Raw genomic sequence first — 27633 nt, 5'->3', positions numbered from 1 at the left:
CGATCTCGATGATACAACGAATTAATATTAAAAATATAATTGTAAATAATGATTTTCTTAATTTGCTCGCCGGATCGCAATTCATTTTCCGAATAGTAACAGGCCGATATGTTCTACATATAAATGTGATATAGCATTATATACATATATGTTTTTATCTCAACGAATGTAACAATAATGACAATACTTTCTCTGTATTTGACAAAACTTGAAAGACGTCTTAACTATATGTATTGTATAATATTTTTGAATCTCGGACAATTATCTTAGTCGTCTCTTTGTTTAATATTAAAAAGAAACCGCACACAGTCGATTAACGAATTTAATATTCTACTCTCTTATTTTTCTTCTCTTTCGTAGAAATCTGGAGAGCCTCGGCGCCATACCGTACAAAATGCGGATACAGGCAAACGACGACGTTTACGAGACCACCAGGCACAGAATGGCGGTCGCCGAGGAGAATAACAAGAACAAATGGTACGGATATTCCCACGAGCAGCGGGACGTACGGTCGTCGATCCTGCCTAAAAATAATAAAGAAGACCGACTGCGCAATAACAATCATAAACAGATCAAATGGGATTGTATATTATATGGGATTGTAGGTGATTTAAAATAAATTGATGAACTTTTTAGAGGCCAAATTATTTTGGTTTAATAGCGATTTTAATTGTGAAAGATCATAGCATACATATGTCATGTTACAATGTAAATCTTTTAACAATTACAAATTTTAATTAAAATGAGAAAAAAGAAATTTTAATTATAAGTAAAAAAAGGAATAAATAATGAAGCGCTGTCAGCGCCATTGTTTTCCTGTAAAACTCTGCGCGTCAAGAGACTTCGTGACGCACGATTTTTTTTTATTTATTTTTTTTTTTTTTCGGAAAAGCGCGCTTGCCTCTCCTCTCCATTTCCCGGTCGTCGAGCATCGGCGGAACCGTAAATAATGCTCGCGTCGTGGTCTTACTTTTACAAACTTTCGCCCGTGTAGATACGGTCGCGCTTAACGGATGTTCGCGCGATTCACGAAGGAATTTACGACACGTCGTCGCGGAAACTCGCGGAAAATTGCATGCATGTGGATACGCGCTTTCAGGTACATACCTCGCGAATATGTCACGTCGTCGCCGGTATCTCAATGCAGTTTGTTGACCCTAAATTAAAGGAAAATCCAAAAATATTAACATTTTATATACAAATATCTCTAGAGATATGTGTAGAATAGTACATTTATATACAAATATTCGCACTTAGTTGATAGAATAAATAACATATTTATTAATATTATTATATCGCATATTTGCATTGCATGAATTAAAATCGCGCTATCTGTCAGAAGATAAGCGCTTGTTGTTTCTTCAATTTTTTATAAACGGGAGCATGCGCGAAACGCGATCTCCGAAATCGGGCTTTGCAATTGTTAACCGCGATTCGAATACTCGTTCGGCGGGTCTGCATCGACGATGCAGCTAATTTGTTTAGTCGTCCTCACTGCCAAGGTTAAGAGCGCCTCACAAGTGCAATTTCGTCACGAACCTGAACACTTTTTCGCCTCTCCTTCGTCATTGCGGTGCTTTATCGCGGCGCACGTTAAGGAAAACGCGTCAGGAACACGCGTCAACTAATCGATCGGATCCCTTTATGATAATGATGCAAATTGCATTAATTGTATGAATACACAACGAGGCTTGATCTTATAGCAGATCGGCGGGGTTTTAAATATACAAACACGATAAAATTTTTCGATTGTTTTCCATTTTTCTAATTTCAATTGTTCTCTCTCCATTTTGATGTATTACTTATACATAATTAGTGCGCTAGAGAATTTCAAAGTATATATACAATATAGATTAATGTGGATTAATTTGCGTTTGTCTCAGTAGCAATAATTATATATCGCTTTTCCAGTACGAGGGTAATCAAAGCGAACGGTCCAGACATCGGACGCAAGGTGAAAGTGCAAATACCCGGAAGGACAATACCACTTCCGTCATCGTATGCAAAGCATTGGGAATCTACGACGAGCATTCCAACTTCCGGCAGCAATCAACACAGAACGTCAACCAACAAGCCGACCACTAGCAATAGTAGTAGTAATAGTAATCATGTAGCGGCGACTCGCAGTCCGGAGAAAAAAATTTCCGATATTATGCGCAGGCCACTTAAGTAAGTGCATTAACGAATCGATACAAGGATATGAGAAAATAAGTCACGCTCCGATAAAGACGCGAAAGTAAAACTGTCAGATTAATAAGATAAAGCCTGATAAAAATTTAATGCTCAATGAAATTCTAAATAAGGAAGAAATTTACTAAAGACTAATATTTTTTTTTTCATTGCATTAGGTTAAAATGTATTTTATATTTTTCTATGTAACAGAGAAAGACTTATTCACGTCCTTGCTTTGAGGCCCTACAAGAAACCCGAACTTTACGATCGTATCAACAAAGGTGAAACAAAATCTGAATGCTTCTTCAGCTTCCCGGAATAGCTTCAATCGATGATATTAATATTCCAATAAATTGCAGAGGGCTTAAGGGAGCGAGAACGACCCATCATGACGACGATCCTGAAGCAAGTGGCTAATATGCGCGATAACACGTATCATCTGCAGAGGCATATCTGGAACGATGTGCAGGAGGATTGGCCTTTCTATACAGAGCAGGAGAGGACAATGCTCAGGAGGCGGAAACCTCAGAACCTTACGCCACCCGGCTCGAGTGATGGTTCCAGCGGTACGCATTTATCACAATACGCTGTTTACATACATGAACATCAAATTTTATTTTATTTTATTTTTTTTTTTGGAACAATATATACATTTTTCTTATATATTTTTACTCACAGGCAGTGGTCAATCGCCCAATTCCATCCATGCGGGTTCACCGCCGACGATCACAGCACCCCCGCCCAGCTTGCTGAACAATAAGAGACCGGGATACTACCAGGGTAGCGACGGATTGCCGACCAAGAAACCACGAATATCACACTATAAGAGACCCGAACCTATCTCCTTCATCCCCGCTGGCGAAAAGGTGTCTGGTAGCAGCAGTTATAATAATAATAACAGTGGTATTAGTGCAACCGCCGGTGGTGAGCGTGCCATTGGCGGTAATAGTGGTTGTGGCAACAGCAATAGTGCTGGTGGTGGTGGTGGTGGTGGTGGCGGTAGTACTAGTAATAGTAGCAGCGGCAACGGCAGCGGCGGTCTCGATGGTTTGGAATCGAGGCAGCAACGTGAACGTAGCAGTCGCGCCGATTATCGAGTCGAAAGGACAGCGAATAGTGATGTGTTGCGAGGTGCTGGGAATGGCTACGGCGCCATCGCGGTTCCGAGCGGTTCCAGTCGGTCATCATACCTAATGTCGTCACCTAGTGATAGTGAAAGAAATAGCCATCATCAGAGCGGCGGCCATGGATGCAACGGCAATGTCGCGACGGTCACGAACGGAAATGCCGGAAGCAACACGAACGGCATAAGCGTCGATAGAAAGGACAGAAGTGACAGGAGCGACAGGAGCGACAGGAGCGACAGGAGCGACAGGAGCGATCGAAATCGTGACGCGAGGGAAGAGAGAAATAGGGAAAGGGAGTGTAGGAATAGGAATAGTGCCGTGAACGACGTGAGCGACGCGATCTCGCTCGTTCGAAGCGAAACTTCCAGCAGCAATGCTCACATTTATAACGATAATGCCAGTTCTACCGCAATGACGATTTCGTCGCTGACTGATGAGCTAGAAAGGCCGGGGAGCCCAGGGGAATACCCCGATTACCTCACGTAAGAAATTTGCTATGTTATCGATTATATTAATCTGCGAAAACGGATACAGATAGTAACGAAAAATTAGATATTCTCTCCATCAATTATTGCGAATGAATCTAACATGTTTACTGATCGATGTAAAATATTGCAACATTACACTGTTTTGTATTTGTCCAGGTACTATACGACAATAAGCAACGCGAAACAGAAAAGACGTTATAAAGAAGAATTCTATGCGAACTATGATGAATATTGCAGATTGCACTCCGAAGTGGTCGTAATCGCGAACCGCTTCAGGCATTTGTACAAACAATTTCTAGAGCATAAGCAATCGGGCAACCTGACCGAGTGCGAGGTATCGTAATCATTTAGAGATATCCGTTTTCTCGAATTAATGAACGAATATCAATACTAATACGGTGTTTTTTGTTTTTATTCTTGTTTTCAGGCAACTACGGAACAGATACAGCGTGAATATAAGGAAATTAAGCAAAACCGCGTATACCAGCAGATGAAGACACGGTTTCATTATCTGCACGATAAGCTGAGCCACATAAAACGATTGATCTTAGAGTACGAAACCGAAAACACTGTCGACACGGTGTCGATTGTGACCAATGTTGATAGCGGTATAGTTAGTACCACGACTGCGAGCACTAATGTAAACATCGGGGATCTCGACAGTCGGCATTACTGACACAAACTGAAAAGACCACCTCTTATTCCCCGCCTCCTCCTCTCGGTTGTCGGTACGTTACTGTCAACATTGTCGCAGAATTTGCATTTTGTCGGCAAGTTCCAAGGCTGATCCTTCACGGTCCACATGGTTCCTGGATTTCATCGCCGAAAAGTCAAGTGACTTGAGGTCGCAAGGTCTCGTGTATGATATTCATAACACATCTTGCAATATCCCATCATTAAAGAACAATATTGTTGTGTACAGTGCTCGTAATAATCCGCATAAAAAATAATTGTTTTAATTACAATTAACGCTAATTATATTGTAATTATATTAATATTATTTTTAATTATTATTACTATTGCACAATCATTGTTATTATCATTCAGATATATAAAATACAGACGGTATCTAGATATATCAAGTACATCGCGATTTTCAGGTGATCTTTTTGAGTGAATTTGTAATGGAAACTTACGATGCCAAATTATACAATATTTTTTTTCTAATTATTCGTCATACTAAAGATTATCAAACAATTTCCATTCATATACTGCGTTTTCGAAATTTAAATCAGATATCAATAAATCAGTTTTATTTTACATATTTTTTATGTATAATCTAACAAACACATGAATTCTGAAATTTTTATAGTAAATGTTTTTTTTCGGTATTTATTAGTGTGTTTGTTATTTTTAATCGATCGACTATATAAAAACTAGCTTAATCTTGAAACACTTGACTCGTTTTCTAACGATTAATAGATTAAACATTTCTCATACATTATTTTAAATGATCAACTTTGACACGATATATTGCTTCTTCGGGACAATCTTAGTTTTTTATTGTTCAACATTTACGTTTTCGACAACTATGAGTATATTTACCCAAAACCGTCCATCGAGCCGTGGGTATAAAAAGAGAGAGCAGTAAAAATGTTTGTCAGATATAAAATTCTTACGAAAAATTTTAGACACGAAGACGATCTGCTGAATATGACAATGATGAATTTGATCGCCTCATATGTGTATCTCCTCCTCGTTGAAATTTCTCCTACACTCGTGATTTTATTTTTTCGAAGTATATGTATATCGCTTCTGAGCATATTTTTAGGATTGTCGCGTGATATTAAATTTTAATAATTTATCAGTAAGAACATTTAGAATGATTCATGAATTATGTTTGTTCCTCTCTCTCTCTCTCTCTCTCTTTTATATACAACTGAAACACGCATAATTGTATTACCATCTGATACTTAATCGAATTTATAAATTTTAGATATTTTGAACATTAAATAATTGCGGGTTGTTCATCGATTTCTCTTGGTTTAAAACATCTAGTTATTTATAATTGATTAATATATATATATATACATATACTACATAATAAATATATTAAATCCATTATGTTATCGAATGAATTTTTTTTATCACAAAACACAACTATAATTTTCTTCGTAATTGTGCAATATAAAACATTATAAAAGTCATTCTAGTTATGTAATCTCAATAGGTTAAAATGCGAACTATGCGAACCCTTTTCGAGGTCACATAATATAAATGACGAACAATATTTCGGTTAAAAATGTAAGGTGAAATGTCGAAGAATTCGCATCGAAAGAACCTCGCTCTAATCGAATATATGGCACAGTGTTAAATATCACGATAAGCTACGCTATAATAAAATATATTAAATATATAAATATATGCACGCGAATATTAAATCTGTATAGGACTAGAATATTAAATCTGTATAGTATACGTTTATATGATGATATAGATAACTAACTGATCGTAAAATCGAATATAATCGGAATTTCCGTTGGTCTTATCTGAAGATGAAGGAATCGATCGATATATTTAAATCATTATATTCGCAATGATAAATAAATTATAGTCTGCTCACACAGATCTTCTTGCATTATAAAAGATGTAATGAAAAAAAAGTATACATATATTATATTAATTTTTGCATTTGTTTTCAATTTTCACTTTATATTCACCGAGTAACGAATGGAACCGACTTTCCTACCGGTTAGCGACTTTTGCGCCGTGCCATATTACAGATTCGAGTTGGTATATGATGCTTCGATAAAGGCTCACCGAAAATCGAGAGCTTTTCATTTAACGTCTGTAGTTACCACATATACCAGTCCTTTGTAAGTTGTACCATTTGTAAATAGTATCGCTGCGATCACGTTGTATAAAAATCGAAAGGCGATATTCTTTGTTAACTTCGAATTAATACCGGAACTTCGGCAAGAACACTCGCTTCGATTAATCATTCTCGTAAGTCGACCGACCAATCGATTGTCTTAATAATTCAACCGAGAAAGATTATAAAAAGTGCCAAAGAGACTGAACTGAAACCGTGTTCAGAGAGATAATAGAAAATACGAATATCGATTGCGTTAACTTAAGCGAAGCAACAGCCCGGTTTCTCTTTCGCGTTCATCACTTCCCATGAACTTGAGAATTGTCCAGGTCCAGATAGTTATGTTTTTCAATGAATGTAAGTGCTCTTAACGCTGCGTTCAACGTTTAACGCTTGCTCCTTGATTATCGTGTGATTACGTTATTATTTCGCAAGAAAATACTATCATTATTAGGGATAGTTGTTTTTTAAGTAGAAAGAGAAGAGATATATCGTCGTATTGTTCTCGATTGTTTGGCAGATGAATTCGTTGTAGGATCGTGCGCGCATACGTTTTATTGAGAGAACGTCTATAAATGTGTGCGAAAATATCTCTCGTATGTGTAAAAGCTGCAAATTGGCATTTATGGAAGAGAATCAAAACTTACAAACTGATAAAATAATCTCGTCCCTGTGGCTCGAAAGGTGGGTCTCGTTCGATACCGCTGAAAAAGATTCTCCTGAGTTTGCTGAACTCACGGTGGGTGTAGCCTTGTTCCTCTCCTGGATACTCGCTAAACATGGATATATACATATATCCACTTATTTCCAAGTTGCGATAGGTGTTGGTTCAACGTCCAGATAGTCGAATTCAGTGCACCACGCGGCGAAATACAGTGTCCTTATTTTTAAATACGTGTTAAGATACACGTTCTATATATACTGCCTCTAAACTACCATCCTAAGTGTCGTCGAGTTATGCTCCGTCCGTGATCGGATGAGTGGATGCTTGGCAGACACGATCATATCCGTGCTCAAAAAATCCAAATGACTATCAAAGTTCGTTTATGTCTGTCTGTCCGTCTGTCTGTCTTTCTTTCTGTTTCTCTCTCTCTCTCTCTCTCTCTCTCATTCATTTTTTCTCTTTCTCTTTCTCGATTTCTGATCCCTCTTCCCTCCCATCTCGTGAGAGTTGACAACGTTGATCGTTCGTGACGATTTTCAATTCGTTGGCTTCCGCCATCATGGCGAGCCGGGTAAGGCTTGCGCACTAACTTTGACCAATACTAGTTCTTGATATCGTTTGATGAAGGCTGACGACAATCGAGTACATTCAAGAATTAGACAAAAGAGAAAGAAAAAATCCATCCGGATTAAAAAAAAAAGTAGTAGTAAGGGCATTCTAATGACCAGCGAACCGCGAACTGTGTATAGACACACGGAAATTTGAGGCTGGTCTCGCGGCGAAAAGACGGAAGACATTGTTGATAAGCAAGGAGAGAAGGCGCAACAAGAAAGAATGTAGCAAAACTCTATAATAAGTTACTTACCGTGCGCACGTCCAACTGTGTCGTCCACTTTAAGAGAATACGTAGATGAAAGAAAAGAAACACAAAAGAATAAGATATGATTGCGAGAAGAGGGTCCAAGAGATAATAAGGCTTACCGTGTGCCGCATCCGGGTTTCTTTTTTGTCCGCTGAAAGGAGGAAAGAAAACTGGCTCGCAACACATACACATACATATACACACACGATTTATCTACAAGCTGACACGCATCTTTCACGCGCGATTCGTGCGTTGCTCGTCGCAACTTGAGAAAGGGCGTGTAAAAAAGAGCGAGTTACCTTACATACGCGAGAGAGAGATCGTAGTACTTTGTGATTTTAAGATTCTTTGTTACTTCTTCGTTCTTTTTTTTTCCTTCGTTGGCGATAATAGATATGGTCGGTTGACAAAAGAAATAAGACGATGAGCAGCCTAATCTCTCTCTCTCTCTCTCTCTCATTCATTTTTTCTCTTTCTCTTTCTCGATTTGTTGAGTAAACAAAAAGTGTCCAAGTGCCAATATTAGCGAAGCGTGAATTTATTGTATATAATATGTATGTATACACATCTACATAGACACATATACACATAAATAGTATAATCTTACGTGCATTATATACGTGCAAAGCGATTGATAAGGGACGTATAATACAAGTTTTCGGCTACGAGAACTCGCAAGTTTCTTCCTTGATAATACGATAACGACGAAATTAGCCGGTATACTCGAGTCGAAGATAAGCATAATAACGTGGAATTAAAACATAAAGATTAAAAAGTTACATAAGGTTTATATATATGTATATAACCATTGATCCTCCCCGTGCCTCTCTTTCTGCTCTTTTCTCGCATATTTCGATTGTCTATTTTTCCTCGAATCAAGACTCGACAATTTCTCGGAATCTACGAGAGTGTCAAACGAGAGTGACAAGTGTCTACTTTCGTAAAACTTTCCCAGGCAATACAAATATCGGGAAGATATCTTTTTTTCCCGTAGTAGTTGAGTCCTGTTTAATTGAATTCCGCAGCGAGTTTCTCTATCAAATTTGTTTGCATATCTTCGAATCGTTCTCCCTGTTCTCTCTTCACAATAAGAAAACTCTTAATTCTCGAGATATACACACAAATCGGAGCAAACATTCTTCCTTCGTCGAAAGCATCGGTGCTGAAATAATATTTAGCAAATCCGTCATAAGATATCAATCGAGAAAAATAAATGGGCGAATTAATCAGTATTCGTCATAACGATCTGACAGATTGAGATTCCCGTAATGATTCTCGCATATCTCTAGAATCATCAGCATGCGAATGCGATTCGGACATTTCAGTAAATGAACATTTCAGTCGGGCAAGAGCGCGAGATTATTCGATCGCGCGGAAGTCGTGACATATCATTTGATGAATATATCCGTTCTTCGTTTTACGAGAGGCATATCACGTGCGGAGGCATGCACGAGCTGCTCCGTTGCTTTCACGATCTTCGCAAATTGTCCTGACGGAGTCTCGTCATTAGATCATCCGACATAGGAGAGAATCGAGACAAAAAACTCGCTTTCCTCCGTTCCGACAATTTGGAAAGGCGATGCCTGGCCTTCTCCCAACAGAGAAAATCGGCGAGCAAAGTGCAGCTACCTATCCTATTGTTAGTACAGGAATTCGGTCCCGAGCAGAATCTTCGATCCGGAATCATCGCGTTTGCAGTGTTTCTTCTTTTCCTTCTTATCGCGGTTCTCGCAAGGAGGCAAAGATTCTGGTCAACAGGTTGCAATCACTCGTATCTTCTTTGAATTTTGCAATAATTCAATAAGTCAGTTGTTTCGAGAAAATTCTACCTATCATAACTTGATACAGCTATAAAGGGATGAACGAACAACGAAACTTATTCTTCGTCACTCCTACACACATATATATATATATTTACTGGTTTTTACCGCTTTACTCGCTTCCCCCGTGTTACTTATTTGCTCGATAGAAAATCAAGCGTATACAGCGGAATCAACGTCCCCTTGATCTTATAACAATATACTTTTTGACTGTGATGTGTTGTTAGGAACTTCGTAATAATATAATCGCCGAGACGATAACACGCATTAAGAAGTTTTTTTTTCTTTCTTTCTTTGAAAGAACGATGTTAACCCTCTGTCTACTGCATACAATTCGTTGGATCCGCGTCTGTCCTTAAAATTATATACGATTAATTATAAAAGGAATAAGCAGCTCTTTGCGATATTTTATATACGCGCATGTAAAATATATCTCGCGAAGTTACGAAATCATTCCTTTTTGTTCGATTATATGAGAGAATATGAGAAAATATGTGGCGAAGACAGATACGCGTTCAATGGGGACCCAGATAAAGAATATCCGTAGATAAAGGGTTGACGCGACGTTACAGACACAGAGAAAGCGTCGAGGATAGAAATATGGTCCATTGCGACCGGTCGTAGAGATTCGCTATATATAACTTAAAAATGCGCCTTAGAGATTAAAACGAATCGTGAAGAAGCGAGGATAAGGAGAGAACGAAGAAGAGAACGAAAAAAGAGATTGTTCGATACGATGATGGTTGATGGATCATCGATTCGCATCGAACGTTCGCGCGTTTTCCCGTCATTAACGCCCATATCAGAATAAAGATTAGTCCGCGAGACGCTGGAGACTGATCTCGTCAATTGTTTAAGGTTCGTAATTACTTAAAAATTATTGCGATCGAATATACAAAAAAAATCTTTGAATTAATTGTCGAGCAACTTTTTCGAAATTTCAATCATTGTAAATGAAGAGATCGCACGAGCCTTAAGAATAAAAAAATGCATCGCCGAAAAAAATAGTTTTCTCTTTCTCTGATTAAAAAGAAAGAAAGAAGCTGATCAGTATCGATACGCAGGCTTGAAACTTGCGAACTCGACGCGAATGATGTTCAGCTTCGCCGAATGGGGAGAGATAAAGAGAGATCGGTCGCCGCGTGCTCGATTGAAGGAGCGAAGAGATATTTTGTAAGTGCTTAAGAAAATAATAAAAAAGAGAGAAAGGTCTTTTAAAAAGCGCGCTCGGATGACTGACAATTGTGACTTAAGGAGCGCGAAAGGATAGTCTTAAGTTTTCAGCACCGATCACGCGAGAGGAGAAGCAGGTGGAACGACGAGAAAATAAACTTATATACGTATATATATATAATAGATATATATACACGAAGAGACACACTCGTACGTGCGTTTTCGGCTAAGTTTTTTGCGCTGCGACGCAAAGAGAGAAAAAAAGAGAGTGAGAGTGAGTGAGTGAGTGAGTGATTGAGCGAGTGAGTGAGTGAGCGAGTGAGTGAGTGAAAGTGTGAGAGAGAGAGAGAGAGAGAGAGAAAGAGAAAGAGAGAGAGAGAGAGAGAGAGAGAGCATGAGAGATGATAATGATGATTATGATGACGACCGGGCGACTCAAGATTGCATATATAGGTATACAATGTACTACCCCGTGACTTTTATTGATGACGACTGCATTGCTCCCCCTGACAAAGGCTCGTATATTCATTATATATAGTTGTATTTGCAATTATATTACCTATACATATATATTATATTCACTAATTAAAGTATACAAAGCGAAAATGCAAATAAAGAAGAATTATATTGTTAGCGAGAAGGGATTTGTCGCGGGCTCGTGTTCGGGATTTGCTCGCGTGGAACGTGCCGCCGATCGATCAGTTTAGGGAAACGCACATTTTTTTTTTTCTTTCCCCTTGTTAACTCTCCGATACACTTTGCTCTTTCGTCAATGAAAACTTGTTCGCATCGCCATTTTACTTTGTGTGTAATATAACTCGGTGATTAAGTTTTAAATTAAGGCTAGAAGAGCTGTGGCCATCCTCCTGTATGTATACTCTATTCCGTACAACGGCAATCTAACTGTTTAATTAGCGTGTGTTTAATTATATTAGGTATAATTTACGGGTAAAAGAGAGGTGAATAAGGAGGGTTAATAAATTCAATCGGCGTTTCTCTCTGTGTCCCAATCTCCTTGCGCTTTCCCGCCTTCCCGCCTTCGGTGCTACGTCGACCTTTCCGATCGTGTCTTCGATTTTGTACCGGGACGTGCAATTGTCGTGCTCGCGAGGCGATTTCGGGGTGTGCGACTCTCCTAATAAAGGGATTATCAGGATATTCCTACCTTTGCGGTCGATCTTTACCAAGCGGTCCTCAAGAATCCAAATTGATAAACTTATTATATAATATCGGCAAGGTCGAGACGAGATCCAATCTTGCTTCTCAATTTTATCCCTTCCATCCCGATAATAATTCTCGTCTTCTGCAAACAGCAAAGGTATCGTGCAGCTTTTATGTGAAATTAGTTGTACCTTGTTTCTACACGTAGCGAAAAATTCCGTGATAAAAACCTAATCCGTCATGATTGATATATTACCGGTTTTTGTTTTTGTTCTAAATTTCGTCTAACGAACGTTGAATCGACGCGTCGTCAATCTTTTCACGGCCCGTTAAAAACAGGGGCAATTTAAAAAATGTCAGCGCCGGTGCAAACCGATGGAGCGTAAAATATTTAACGGGTCGTCAAAGATTTAATTTTTATCTGCTCGCGCGCGACACACGTGACGATCTTCACATTCGATATTTATTTTATCGTTTTTGTCGTAAAGTGAAACGTTAGATTCGTGCTCCATTTTTCAAAGTGCTCCAAACTATATACCGAGCTGCCAAAAAACTTTCCTAAATATACATAGCGTTCCTTCCTAGCTAGGCACCCTTTTTTAAGACCGATTGCGCGTTGTTCAAGCTATTTGCACTATGAATAATTAATATTATTTCTTTTTTCTATGATATTCGTTTTGCGGTTTCTCTCGCCGAAAGAACCCGTAAGAATTATTTCATCACGTTCCACACGAGCTTCTCCGCGTTTTCGAATTCGGGCCGTGCTCGTGCTTTCTTTTCTATTCGAGAATCGTGCATGAGAAAAAAAGCGAGGGAAAAAAGCCACGCAACAAAAAAATGAGTGATAAGAGAGAAAGAGAGAAAAGCGAGTCGACTCAATCGACGATACGATACGATACGATAATTCACGTGGATGAAGATATAACATCAGATAAAACGCGTTGCCCGTAATTATATCAATATATAATAAAATGCGCCAACTTTTAATTCAATAAAATTATGAAATTGATGATGATGATGATGATGATGATGATGCTGATGCTGAAGTTTAAAATGAATGAAGCTGACAATGAGTTTGAATGTGTTTGATATTACACGAATGCATAAGAAAAGAAGCGATGCGTCTCCGTTGCGTGCGTTTGGCAAGCAACAGATCGTCTATCTGCGATTCGCGATGATAATTACGCATGCGATGATGATGTGATTTGCGCGCGAACAGATATGTACATATTGGGACCGCAATCGAGCGGAGAATCGGCGCGTTTTTTCCGTCTCTCTGGCGTTTCTCTCCGTTGTTACACTAATTTAATTTGTACATAATTTCAACTAGCTAAACTTTCATTGTTAATCTCTTCCAGTTGCGTTGATTCGGTTGAAAGTCGCGCGCGCGTGCGCGCGCGCGAGACATGGAGCGAGAGAAACAAAGCGAGCGGATTCTATTCGATTGTTGCGTGTGCGTATCGTCTTTTGTCATTACGCGCAAAGTTTGTCTGTAACGTAAATCGAACGGCAAGTTAAAATATTATACACGGGGAAAGATTCGCCACGATTGTGCGGGTTTAAAGTTCAAAACCCGACAACGAAAACGATAAAACGAACGCTCGTACGCGCGCGGCGAATTAATTGATTTTATGTTATTGATGAATTATAAAATTAAATTAATTCCGATTGATTTGGCAACATATTAAGCTCGTGTTATATCGCGATGTGGAAAAAAAAATAATGCGCAACGATCTCTCGGGGACGAGTCGGAAATTGATAGGCCACAAAACACATCCGGTGACTTCCGTCCCACACGTGCAATACAAATCGCATCGAGCTTCTCGCGGGCAATGAAAAAGAAGCTCATCTGTTCTTCGTAAGTGTCTCAACAATTTCTGTCCATTTTTTCGCAAAAGTCGCATTCGTCAAAATGTGTGATATATCGAATGTTTTCGAAAGTCCTGAAGAACGCTGGAAAAATATTTTTGTCAAAAATCGATCTGCCATTCTGAAAACGAGTTTTTTACTTTAACTTGTTGTCTTTAAACTTTCGAACTTGTCCAATCCATATCGTATAATGTATAATGCGTGCTGGATAAAGGGACAATTGGCGACTGCGCGAAACATCCGATATTAGATGCAACAGATGAATAAATATGCATCGAAAGAGAGAATATATCGACTCGCTCGCGTAGAGCTCGTTTGTGGCACAAACGTGGCGCATCTCGTCGAACGTCTAAGAGATATTTTTCGCCGGATTTTTTATATGACCTCCAAAAGAATATATCGCGAGACATTTGCGAAAACAACTCGAATGCCGATTCTTCGATTCGAAACGCAAAGATCGATGTTCCACGGCGCCGCGGATAATTAAAATAATAAAAAAAAAAAAATACTATATTTATTCGAACGACTTGCCAAGTTTTGTTGCATAGTGTACGGCGAGATTAACTCATAAAAGGACAGAAAAAATCATATAAAAAAAAGATGAGAGGTAATAAGATGGTTAACGATACGAGAATGGTGATCCAGCGGATATTTAACAAATATAAGTTGCATAGCTGTGTGAGCAGTTTCACGAAATATTGATGTATATATCTTAAGTTTGTATTATAACTCTCCCCACTTAATTTGTATGAAATGAATTTCGAACATTAAAATCATGAACGAAAAACGACGTTTTGAACTTTTTTGCTGCCACAATTTTCCCTCCTCTTTTTTCACTACGCGATATATTTTATCTATTTACAAAAAAATAAAATATATATACGATACAGATGCAAATAAAAATATACACAGCATAGAATATTTTTACGTCCCATACAGCACAGAACATTGCCACAATGTTGCTGCACACAAAATGTTCTGCACTGTATGGGGGTCTATATATGTAATATATATATATATATATATTACATATTTTAAGAGTAGAAATATATAACAAAACAGTGAAAAATAATCTATATATGATATAAAGCGAAATGTACAACATATAATGTGATAAAGATTTGTATGTAAATATATAACGTGTGATTAAGATTTATATCATCCCCCCCAACAATGATATGTGTATGCTTTTATTTTTATAGCAATCGAAAATATATAATGCGTGCGCAATACCATACGCGCAAATAGAATCATATGTACATACACATGTCAAAAGCGCGCGCGCGCGCGCGCGTTGCACCCACCGGTCGGTGGACATGACAGATGTTCGTCTGCTTTTCATTGTCGATTATATTTGATTCGAGAAAAGATCCCGATAATGATTTAAAGGAGAATGTTCAAACAATTTATCGTTATTTCTCCGTGAGAGAGTTATTTCTCAAACCGAACTGCGAAAAACAGAAATAATAATGAACGCGCGAGAAACAGAGGTGAGTTTATATCAAAATTTTTGCAATCATATCTTAACGATGTATTAGATAGATAACATTGTATGAAAAATCATGCGCCATCATATAATGTTCTCTACATTAATTACATGGTGCAGAATGAGAGACAAATCTCTCCTATTAACCTCCAAACACTGATGCATATATTATTTTGTAGTGCGAAGAAAACGAATAAGGTATTTTTCTTTTCATTTAGGTGGACAATCTTAAGCAGCAGGGAAATGCATGCGTCAAGGAACAGAAATACGAGGAGGCAATGTTTCATTACACACACGCCATCAAGCTAGATTCGCAGAATTTTTCTCTCTACAGTAACAGATCCTTTGCTTTTCTAATGATGAGACAATATCATTATGCTATGGAGGATGCTCTGATGACTATCCAACTAAAACCTGACTGGTCTAAAGTACACGAGATATATTCTCAAATAAGTCAAATTCAATACAACAAATAATAGATTAATTACTTAAGAATCTGAAAACCTAACTTCTTTAGATTTGTAAAGTAGAGGAAAAATACGTTGAAATTAATATACTCAACTGTTTTTCAGGGTTATTTTAGAAAAGGTGAGGTTGAACTAAGGACATTCCGTTTTAATGAGGCGCTTCAATCTTACAACAAAGCCTTGTCCTTGCAGCCAAACGAGCCTAAGATTTTAGAAGCAATGAACAAAGCATCTAGATCATTGATTAAAGACAGAAGAGGTATGTAATATAGAGTTATCTTGGAATTGTGAAGACTTGAAACATAATAAAATATTGTTTCACAGCCGATCAACAGATACCATGGCTTGGAGCTGGTGTCGGCATTATATTAGGAGTTATAGTTGTGATTGCCGACTACGTTTTTACAAACAAGCCCACTCTAACGGTATTTTTTTATTCTTACTTTGTATTTTGAAGTTATTATTGCGCAAGGACAAATAATTAAGATTAGATTACTCTTTTGTCATGATTGTAATATTATCTTTCTGTATTCTGTTGCAGCATCCTTTACTGATGGCGTTATTAACGATATCTATAGCCATGCTTGGTTTTGGCATTGCAAAAGGGTTTCGTTACTTCGTAAAATGCCAAAGAAAATCATTATTAGAACCGCCCATCGATCTCTTCCCTGAGGAAAAGGAAGATCTGGAAAATATCGACGTAGAGAAAAATAACGAGAAAGAAAAACATCCAAAGTACAGTAAAGCACAAGCACGACAGCGATTCCGTAAAGGAAAATCGTAGTAAGTGTTGATAATTTGTTTCAAAATTCGCATTCTTGAATAATTTAAAATAAGAGATGCAATAAAATCCCAATGCCAAACATATAAAAATAATATGTAAGGGATAAAAATAATATGGTTGGCTATGATCAGATTATTGTCTATTGTTAAATGCCACTGTTATCTTTTGTTGAAAAATTTGGTATCTTTCTCGCATTTCTGATATATTATCATTTTCAATTTTATATACAAATAATTCGTAAGACGATACTTATTATTAATGAAAAATGGATCAACTAATTATTGAATCTACCATTTAATAAGAGACGCGTTTTTTTCACAAAATATATGATAAATAATTTTGATAGTTTCTACAAATTGTAAGAGACAATTTCAATGGAACATGCGCTAATGATTAATTACATGCATTGCCAGTACATTTAATTATCGTATGAATTTTGAGCAAAGTATGCATGTATTTTCTAAATTTATCCGAAACTATATAGTAAGAGTATCCTATTGCAAAGAATTTGTATTTCTTACAATTCACTTAGCGAGAAACATTGTCTCTGAAATTCGCACTCGTCCTTGTGATTCTTATACAACGAATAACGAAGTATAAGCATGTCAATCTAGTATTATAAGATAATGTTGCACTTTTCTCTACTTTTTGCACACTATATAATACATCAGATGTGTATAGCACATCTGCATAGATTTCGCGATTGAAATATATCTGAATATGTATACCGAAGTCTTCTCTCGGCTGGGAAGTATCCTCCCATTGAGCTTAAAAAGGCTAATAGATTTTATTTTAATTTTTATCAATTTACAATTTATTATTCGTCTACGATTTGAATGTACCGTCTGCGTTAGCCACATACGCCACATACACATCCTGCAAACCGCGATTTACGACACTGCATAGTTACACAATAAAAATGAGATTACAAAACAGAGCGCCTTATCGATGGATAATACAACCCGATTCCCAAAACATTGTCCTTTCAAACTTGTCGCTTTGTCTCATGTGTACAACCAAGTTACGCACAGTATTGGAAAATAATAAAATATACGTGGTGCGAGAAGTAAAAGAATGATTTCCAAAGTTTTAAACTTTGATTTATTTTCGAAATTACATCCTAAATTCTCATAGTAAATTAAAAATAGAATAGAAAGCTATAACAAGGATAGTTGCCAGAATTAATTAAATAGCTTAAAGTTTAAGTAGTAAATATTTTCAGTTTCAAAAGTTCAACAAGTCAATTTTTTTGCGTCTGTAAACAGACATTTCATAAAGGGTCGAGTTATTTTTCAAGTAAATGTGTGTATATGTGTGTGCATGAAAGAGTTGTGTATATATATGTATGTGTTGTTTACTTTATTAGAAGTAACAAAGAGAATTTTATAAGACTTATAAAACTGTGATAATATGATAAAAAAAATCAACTGTCATTACCGAATTCTATCTTTACAAACGATCGTTATACAATTAACAATTACAAGAGCAATAATGCGAACGAGTTATGTTCTCAAAAACAGATAAAAGAGATATAAATCGGTCATTGACTTTTGACTTGGTTTTTTTCGCAAATGCTTCCTTGATCTCAATGTTTTTACACTTGATGCTTTAAGCAATTTCGCAAAGTGATAGAGAATATGTTTCTTACTCATTTTTAATCTTTATTTTTAGTATTTTTAAACGCAAATCGCATTGACTACAGAATTTCGCGCGTTTTTCATAACACTAATAAAATGTATCCTTAATGTCCAGTCTCCTAAACCCCTCCTTCCCGCCCCCGCCTTCCACCCTCCTACATCTGTTTTCTACTTCGTAGACGGATTACACATACACAGTTAGCCCAGTTATTTCTTACGTTCACGATTCGTAGTAAGAGTATAAGCATATATTGCGAGTCGAGCTGGCTGATCATTTCTCTCGGAACCTCGAAACGTCACGCATCTCTTATCTGTGCGTCCAAAGAGATGATCCTTTATTATAAATAAGCGATGATGCGAATCAGCTAATAGTAAAATGCGTAACCGACAGAAATAGAAGTTCGCGAATATTATCTGCATATTTCAATTGCAATACAATTCACAATCAAAAGACATTATTATCGCGAATTACGATCATATTAACTGTACAATATAGAAAAATTGTAGATTAAAATTCATGTAATTATTGTGACAATTGTTGAATTTCCTCGACTCTATTATAGAATTTCCATTTTCAAGAATAAAAATTATTTCGGCTCAGTTTATACGAAATTTGAACTCGTCAAGAAACAGTATCGAATTCGACGCCTGAAAGACAAGAAAGAAATGAACGGGGAAAACTGCAGAAATTGCACCGTATCGCGTTTTCATCATACGCTGCTCCGAAATAGTCGATGTCGCACAGCTGCGCGGGTATTCTCTCACGCTCGCATTTTACGCACGCGACGCTGCAAGTGAATTATGTGCATATGTGACTAGGGCCGCAGGCCGTAGGCCGCAGGCCGCACGGTTTAATCACGTAAAGAGAAGCGCCACGATAGCAACAACTGTCGTTGCGAACATGGCCATTATGTAAAAGCAGCATCAACAGCACGCGGCCGCCGCCGGTGTTACGCGCTTTATAACACTCGTTCCCGTTACGTCGTACGAAAAATGGCGACAAGATCTCGGTCTCGAGACCGTTCCCTGGAACGCGGACGCGAATATCTCCAAAGAGAGAAATCTTTCGTCGCGAGAGGAAAGATTTCAAGGGGTTAGGTGTCGGCGGATTCGAGGTGTCGTGTTAGCTCGTTCCTGGAGCTCGTTTCGATACTTGGACAGAGTCAAAGGTCGAAGCGGACTCGAGGTTGGAAACTGGGATTCGCCCGGAAAGCAACCGTTAGAACGCGTCGCAGAATGTATTCCGTCAAGACGCACACGAAACGATGAAATGATGAAACGAGAAGAACGTGCGTGCCCGAGACGCCCAATGCGATTAAAGGCGGCTGATGGCTGATCTCTCTTGGTACTTGGTATACGTCATGGCGCGTCCGCGCAGGCGCGCGCGCATGCACAGTTTCGCACGCGCCACGCACCCTCGGCTCTATCAAACTAGCGAAATGGGATTTTTCTCATCTTTAATGATTTTATGATATAATTTATGAATCTGTATCTTTTGGAATTCTTTTATATTTTAAATAAAACGTGAATATAAATATTAGCTAAAGAGCAAATACGTTTCTTTCTTTTCTATTAACCCTATAAATTTTTCCTTTTACTTTAGATATAAGTATATATTAGTTCTTAATATTATAAAATAATATTTTCAAAAATCTCCTTAAATAATTATGTTTTGCTACAATTATATTTTGAACTCTATGTTATTACGCATACCTTCTTCGCCCGCACGTTAAGCGTACAATTTTCCAAACATTTCATAATAATATAACATGATCTGCGAGTTTTAACCATGTTGTAACTATTTCCCGTCTCTTCATTACAGAGTTCGTAGCCGTGACTCTGTCGGAATTTCCGCACGCCTCATTACAACGTCCTAACCCATACAGCATAGAACGTTACAGCAACATTGCAGTAATGTTTTATGTTGTATGGGAACATATACTTATTAATAACGCATGGCGAACGAAGGACGAAGTTTACGACTCGTACACTCTGTAGTAATTGCACAAAGCTTATCCGCGCAAAGAGGCAAACGTAATCCACCATGAAGACGCTTTCCGTTATCCGCTCCATTGTCCGTTGGATGATTAAACGATGAAAAATTTTTATTGTTAAGGCAAAAAAGAGCTGCGCGAGAGCGAAGCTGGCAAGGATTTCGTAAAAACTGGAAAATATTCGCTCCTTAGCTTACTTCCGGTTCTCATTCCGCTCATCCCATTATTAACACGCCCCAGTCTTTACGCACTTAAAATCTCCAGAAAATAAATATCAGGTTTAATTTCTTTTACATTGTGGAAAAAATAAATATAAAATGCGCCAATAAATTATATTATACAACGATTAGATGAGCTAAATACACTAAAAAATCGACATTCTCTCTCTCTCTTTCTCCTTGTTTATTATTTATCGAAAGTTGCCAATCGGAGCGGTGAAATTTGTCACGTGTCACATCGGGTTGTAAATTCGGCGTTCGTCCTGTCACCTCAAAGCGCCCTACGCGAAACCGACCCTGTGCGAGTCGCACTACTTTTCTATCGTACCCTCACCCCTCACCTCTCACCTAGACCCATCGTGTATACTGGCTGGTGAGAGCTGATTGGTGAACGGTGATCACTGGAGGAGAGTGCTAGTGGGGGCACCGCGACACGAAGCGGGGCCCTCTCGGCGACTGGGCGCTTCTCTCAATGCGCAATCGCATCGGAACGGTACACCAAGTCGGGGAGGCCTGTGGCGAAGCGAGGAATAAACACAGTGGATAGTCCGCGCACGGCACAGACAACGTCGAGGAGTTGGCAGCAGAGGGAGCAAGAGAGAGAAAGGACACGTAGTGGGAGAGAGCGAGGAGGGAGAGTCAGCGGGAGCGAACGAGACAGACGGTACGAACGAGTGAGAGAGTGAGAGAGAGAGAGAAAGAGATAGAGCGAACGAGCAGGCCAGCGAGACGATCACGATGCACGGAGGCGAGCACAAGCGGCCAGGGGCACAGGGCTGAGGGCTGAGGGCTCGACGGGGCCTCGAATAACGTTTACGGGCCGGCTGCGGCGCAGCCAACGAGCAATGGAGCAGCCGAAGACTCCAGCGTCTCGGCTACTCATCACGAGCTGCATCGAGAACAAGGACGAGCTGGAAGAGGTAACATAAATATTTGAAATAGTCACTGGATACGTATCGGGTGCGAGGGCCTCCGCCATTGTTGCGATGGTCGCGCACGTTGGTGACGGACGGCGCCACATGCGAAAATGCACGTTTCCCCGCCAAATTTCAATCTACGATAGCGCGAGGGTTTTCCCTCCTGCCGCGATCTTTCATATATTTTCGCGCTTCTTTATATTTTGTAAAAGAAAGCTCGATCACGATTTTTTTATTTAGATTCAATTTTATATCATCTATTCAATTTATAATTTTCTTCAATTATTTTGTATCATGTCTTTTCACTCTTTCATGCTCTTTCGAAGAAAGATTTACTGTAAAGAACTAGATAAAAATTTACATTATTGTCTTGTGCCTTTTCTTTTTTTGTTTTTTTGTTTTTTTGTTTTGTTTTATTATGGAGAATCAAGTGGTACAATATGGTTTCAGAAATTGGAGAGATGCCACTCGATGCTGCAAAATCTAACTGCAGGACTTACAGAGAAGGAAGTCCACGATACGCTGAACAATGCAGTATGCAAGGACAAAACACACGAGGAGGTTTCATTGGGTTTATTAGTGGTGATCTTGACAGATTCGCAGAATGCTGCAAAGAGTTATAGAGACTTAACGTTAATCACGCGAGATGGCCTTGCCATTGTGCTACTTCACCTTAATCAATTAGTATTGGAGAAATATTTGAGATTAAATGACGTCACTAGAAGTCAGCTGTTGTGGTTGCTGAGGGAAATGATAAGGACTAGTGTAACTAATGTGGATAATCTTTGTTTAAGTTTGTTGAGGCATGCTGCGGGTGGGGATATCTCCCCAAGAAATTTATTCCTTGTTGACGCTCTCTTAGATATTTTTCAAGAGAATCGAGCGTGGTTGGACAAGTTCCCTTTTTTAGTAGCATCAATTGTATACACGTATTTGCGGTTAATAGAAGACCATAACGCGCCTCACTTGGCTGGATTACGGCAAAAGGAAGTGACCTTTACAGTGTCTCTGATAAGGGAGCGAATGGCAGACTGTCTAGCTATTGGAAGGTACATATATCAGTTAACCACTACAAAGTAGTGAGACTAATACTCCCCAAATAACAAATTATCGGACAAAAACTAATGTCCTCAATTATATTTTTTTGTTCGCAGGGATTTGGTTCGTTTACTGCAGAATGTTGCGAGAATACCGGAGTTCGAGGCATTGTGGAAAGATATACTGCTCAATTCGAAAAGCCTCTGCCCAAATTTTAATGGCGTTCTCCAGTTGCTGCAAACCAGAACTTCGAGAAGATTTTTACAATCTCGCTTGACACCGGACATGGAGAGGAAACTTGTATTTCTCACCAGTAATGTCCGTTTCGGTAATCACAAGCGCTATCAGGACTGGTTCCAGAGGCAGTACTTGGCAACGCCTGAATCTCAGTCATTAAGATGCGATCTTATTCGATTCATCGTCGGAGTCATACATCCCACGAACGAGCTGCTGTGCTCCGACATCATACCACGATGGGCGGTAATAGGCTGGTTATTCACAACGTGCACTTCCACCGTAGCTGCTAGCAACGCAAAACTGGCCTTGTTTTATGATTGGCTGTTCTTCGAACCAGACAAGGACAACATCATGAATATCGAGCCGGCGATCCTCGTCATGCACAATTCGATGCGGTCTCATCCACCCGTCACTGCCACCCTTCTAGATTTTTTATGCAGGGTAAGTTGTGCAAATGTGTCATGACGTCAAGACGCTCGCATTTTTATTGTTGTAATGTTTCATCGTGAATCTCTTCGTTTTAAATACAAAAATACGATTCGTTCGTAGATAATTCCAAACTTTTATCCTGCGCTAACGGACAAGGTGAGAAATGGGATATTTTCTTCGTTGCGACAAATTTTGGAGAAACGCGTTTTGCCTAGCCTATACCCGTTATTCGATAGCCCGAAACTGGATCGTGAATTACGGAGCAAGATACGGGAAACCTTCAAGGAATTTTGCCTACCACCGAATACAGATCCTGGTAAAATTATTATTATTGCATGCAAGTCTTTCGTTAACACAATTTCTCGCATCCTGCATATGATAAATATATATCTATCTCTATTTATTCAACGACTTAATAAAATATTGAATATGCAGTGCACATTTTTTTTATTGTAATTTTTAGTGATAAAAAAATGACAAAGTTATGCAAGTGAGAAATGTGTATCTTACAAAAATTATTCACTTTTTTTTTTAGTACATTTGCAAATCTAGCACTTGAAACTTAAGTGACTCTGTGTTTTTCTTTTCGTGTGAGTGAAAAGCATTAGAAAACGCGTACAATAAAAAAACTTAATTTAGAAAATTATATCAAAAAATCTTTAAAATATTCTCTTTACCTGGAATTTTGAATAAAAATATCTGAAGGAGATTAGAGAATTTTCAGGAAATTTTTTTACAAGTTTTGAGGAGAGAGAGAGAGAGACAGACAGACAGAGAGAGAGAGAGAGAGAGAGAGAGACACCCCTGATAAAAAAGCATCTGACGGTTTTGATTATCTCATTTTGAAACATTAGAAATCAATTTCTCTTCTTAGATATGGAATACGTTCAGAAAAACATTAAAAAAAATATCTCAATTATTGTGATACCAATCGTACTTTGCAAGTACTTGCATATTCAAAAAAAATACATTATGTACATATATTAATACAAAATATGTGAAATTTAAACAATATTAATATTTCCTTTGTTGTCTTGTATAATTTCATGTATAGTGTTTATCACAAATCCTGTATATGCGCCGGCGCTTTTGTGTGTGTATGTGTGTGTATGTGTTAGAATTTATCCCTTTCTACAATAATATAAAATCTCGACATAAAAGTCAAATCAACAAATTGAAGAAAATTTATGCTTGGCTCCATATGCAATATGGCATTTTTTAACTGGATAAAAGTTTAATGCAAATGGTTTCGAAATTGGAATATGTATTTCGAAAATATGGAAAGACACTAAGAAAATCTTACTTCTATGGAAGTACGCTAGACATCTGGAAATGCCACATGTATGTGACGTCGAGTGTTTCTTCGCAAAAACTTTTTTTCTTTGCGCCAAATCTGACGATTCACTCTTTTTAGCTTTCAGCACATTTATCGCTTACTAACTTTTTACATCATGTCCTTAAGCAGGTAATAAGGTTATGAAATATTCAGGTAAAATGGAAGAGCTCAACAAGGAGCACAATCCAGGGGCTGTAGTAGAGAATACCACAAATTCTACCATGGAGAATAATCATGTGGCACAGGATACAGAACCAGCGTTTAGTGACGAAGAGGAGGAGTCTTCTCTCAGGTTGATTATTTATTATATCAAATCTATAACAGTATATATATTAGTCTTTTCGCACGTATAAAACAGCATGAATATAGGCATTCTTTGACCGCAACAAACATTGTATCCTACAATGGGTCTGTTCTTTATAGCTGAACTGAGTTGAACTGGCTGCTACTAGTTAAGGATTTATCTTTCTCCTTCTAATGTGGAGAGGAAGAGATAAACTCTAAACTAGTGTAGCCAGTTCAGCTCAATTCAGCTAGATTCAATGACTATGCTCATTCTCCAACCAAAAAGATTAAACATCTCAGACATAAGTTATCAATTATGCGAATTTATTTATATTTTAGGATAGTAACAAAGGTGGAAGATGAAGACGACGAGGAGGATATACCGTTGTCCACGGTAAAACTGAAAAATGATCAAAAGAATGCAAATTGTGTTGTGAAGAAGGAGGACATTACGTCGCATTTGCGTCTCATATTGGAGCCGGAGGAGTTGAGAACCAGCATAGAGACATTGCACACGGAAGGTGACAATGAAGCGAGGTGTCAAACGATGGAAAGGATAGTACAAATGGTCGTGGAGGATGAAATAGACGCTGAGACGATATCCGCGCTAGCATCCTGCATATCGACCATCTTATCATCACAAATCACGGCGCAGATCTTTCCATCGGACAACTTGAATGAGGAAGCGCTAGCCGATAGTATAAGCACCCCATTGTTCGTTATGTTTCGAAATCAATTTCAATTGTGCAAAGAGGAGGATAATAGGCGGAAGCTGTTGGCTAGGGTGCTGGCAGAAATGCAGTCAGTTCAACCACGAATAGGTTATCTTCTCCTTTATTTTTTGAAAGTCTGGGGCAGAGAAGAAGAGAAACGAGAAGGCGAGCCGAGGTTGGTTTAAAAATGAAATTAATTCTAAAAAGAAAGTAATCAGTAAAGAAAGGAAAACATCATTTATCATTGCGCTATTTGATTTCAGCAATGTTTTGAATGACGTTAAAGCGTCGGTGTACAAGGATTTTTGTGCGCAGCGAGAAAAAAAATTGGACATATGTCTGGTATCGGACTTAAAGGTACAAGTTTTATATCTGAGTACAAATAAATTAGATATTGTATGTATGTATGTATATGTATATTCTTGAAGCAACTTTGTAACATACATTACCTTCGTCTTTGCCGTAGCTCTGCCATGAAGATAATATATTCATGTTATGTTACCTTGTGCCCGATGTGTACATGGGATTTCAAAATGTCACCCTCGGGAACGTTCAACTGTTACATCTGGTCGTCTCTACGGTGGACTCATGCCAGTTGCAGGATCTGGTTTGTAAAATAATGCAGGGCCATCTGAAGATGCTAAAGAAGGAATCGTTCACCACGTTATTGACAGCTAGCCTAAACTGGGAAACTTTCGAGCAATACTGTTTTTGGCAGCTCATATTCGCGCACGATTTTCCTATCGATTACGTACTGCCAGTTTTGCCAAAACTACAGTTTCGTAATCACGCGGAGGCGCTTACCTCGGTTTTGTTCATGCTTAAGCAAGAAAAGTGAGTAAAATATAGCTGCGGTTTATATCAAAAACCCATGTATAAATCGTGAAATAATTTGATGTACAATTTCATGTTATATTATAGACCTACGTTGGATCTTCTACGACAACTGCTCGCTCGACAGAGCGTCGATGGCGACATGTTTGTCGTAGCCGTACTACGCTATTGGTGTCGCGATTACGAGGAGAAGCTTGGCGAGCTGCTCGCAAATTTGCTTAGCACCCGTTATCCCGCGACCAGTCCGAATAAACGAAAACGTTCCGGCGCTAAACAGAATCAACAGTCTGGTCCACCCACTGGCGAACAAGTTCTCGGTCATTTGGACCAATTACGTCAGCACTGCATGTCCTCCGCAGAATTACAGCTGTACCATTCGGAAGGTATGCAGAGAGCGCTGCAACAGGCGCAAGCTGCAAGCAACGACTCGCTGAGGAAGAGCTACGGCGATCTGTTTGCACTTGCCGAAGTCAACGAGGAGAATGAACCACCGCCGCCGAGTAGTTCCGCGAGAAAACACACTGTTTCCTCCGGAACCGGTGGTGGCAGTGGTAAGGGCGGTCATAGGAAAACCGGTGCTAACACACGAGAAAGATCCAATTCAAAGAGACCACTTCCGCGGTATCACATTGATAGTACCTCTAGTAGCGAAGTAAGTTCTTTTACTATATTTTTTTTATTATACGCGTGTGTATGTATATATAAAATTACTATACAGCGAAAAATTGACGATGAGTGATCTTTTTTTTTCTTATCGCTTACAGGAAGAGGAGATCGTGAATCCAAAGCAAGCGAAAAAAAGGAAAAAGATCAATCCAGTGGGATCGGATAGCGACTGACCACCCAGTGTCTTCATATGTCACATGGACCATGTCACGTGTGTGCAGCAAGCTAAACTAGCCTTAAGGATAGTAAGATAATATGATATACATAAATAGAGATCTATTTAGCGCGACTTGTAAATATAATGTACGTTAAGGATGAAAAAAAAAACGCGGAGAGGTATACATATATTCAGAAAAACCTTTAATATGTTTCGTAAATGTTGCTCAGAGCAACAGCAAAATTGCCAGAGACTCTGATTGTTATTGTTGAATCGTTTTATTAAAA

The 27633-nt window shown here is 38.5% G+C and overlaps 2 protein-coding genes across 3 annotated transcripts in view; both read left to right on the top strand.

Moving 5' to 3' along the window:
- The window catches only part of LOC115235467 (RNA polymerase II elongation factor Ell), an 80951-nt gene extending 76280 nt beyond the window's left edge, over window positions 1–4671 (top strand). Inside the window, exons 4-10 of the mRNA XM_029807283.1 lie at window positions 361–477; window positions 1912–2169; window positions 2383–2453; window positions 2532–2738; window positions 2851–3781; window positions 3944–4121; window positions 4215–4671. Coding sequence (XP_029663143.1) covers window positions 361–477; window positions 1912–2169; window positions 2383–2453; window positions 2532–2738; window positions 2851–3781; window positions 3944–4121; window positions 4215–4463 — 2011 coding nt within the window. The 3' untranslated portion in view covers window positions 4464–4671. The remainder of the gene's footprint in view (window positions 1–360; window positions 478–1911; window positions 2170–2382; window positions 2454–2531; window positions 2739–2850; window positions 3782–3943; window positions 4122–4214) is intronic.
- Window positions 4672–15395: 10724 nt separating this feature from the next.
- Window positions 15396–27633, top strand: LOC115235441 (integrator complex subunit 3). Of its 2 annotated transcripts, XM_029807246.1 has the most exons (15): window positions 15396–15638; window positions 15853–16062; window positions 16207–16360; window positions 16426–16526; window positions 16643–16836; window positions 21501–21654; window positions 22102–22700; window positions 22806–23367; window positions 23476–23671; window positions 24845–24983; window positions 25316–25864; window positions 25953–26046; window positions 26156–26523; window positions 26611–27175; window positions 27288–27633. In XM_029807246.1, exons 1-15 carry the CDS (start codon window positions 15618–15620, stop codon window positions 27360–27362), a joined length of 3981 nt encoding a protein of 1326 aa, XP_029663106.1. In that variant the 5' UTR covers window positions 15396–15617; the 3' UTR covers window positions 27363–27633. The 2 variants fall into 2 exon arrangements, with proteins under 2 accessions (XP_029663106.1, XP_029663105.1); XM_029807245.1 differs by lacking the exons at window positions 15396–15638; window positions 15853–16062; window positions 16207–16360; window positions 16426–16526; window positions 16643–16836 and having other exon boundaries at window positions 21207–21654; window positions 24821–24983.

This window comes from Formica exsecta, unplaced genomic scaffold, assembly GCF_003651465.1.
Source record: "Formica exsecta isolate Colony F162 unplaced genomic scaffold, ASM365146v1 scaffold222, whole genome shotgun sequence".
Lineage (NCBI taxonomy): Eukaryota > Metazoa > Arthropoda > Insecta > Hymenoptera > Formicidae > Formica > Formica exsecta.
Note: the sequence above shows the minus strand (reverse complement) of the source record. Positions and strands in the feature narration are given on the sequence as shown.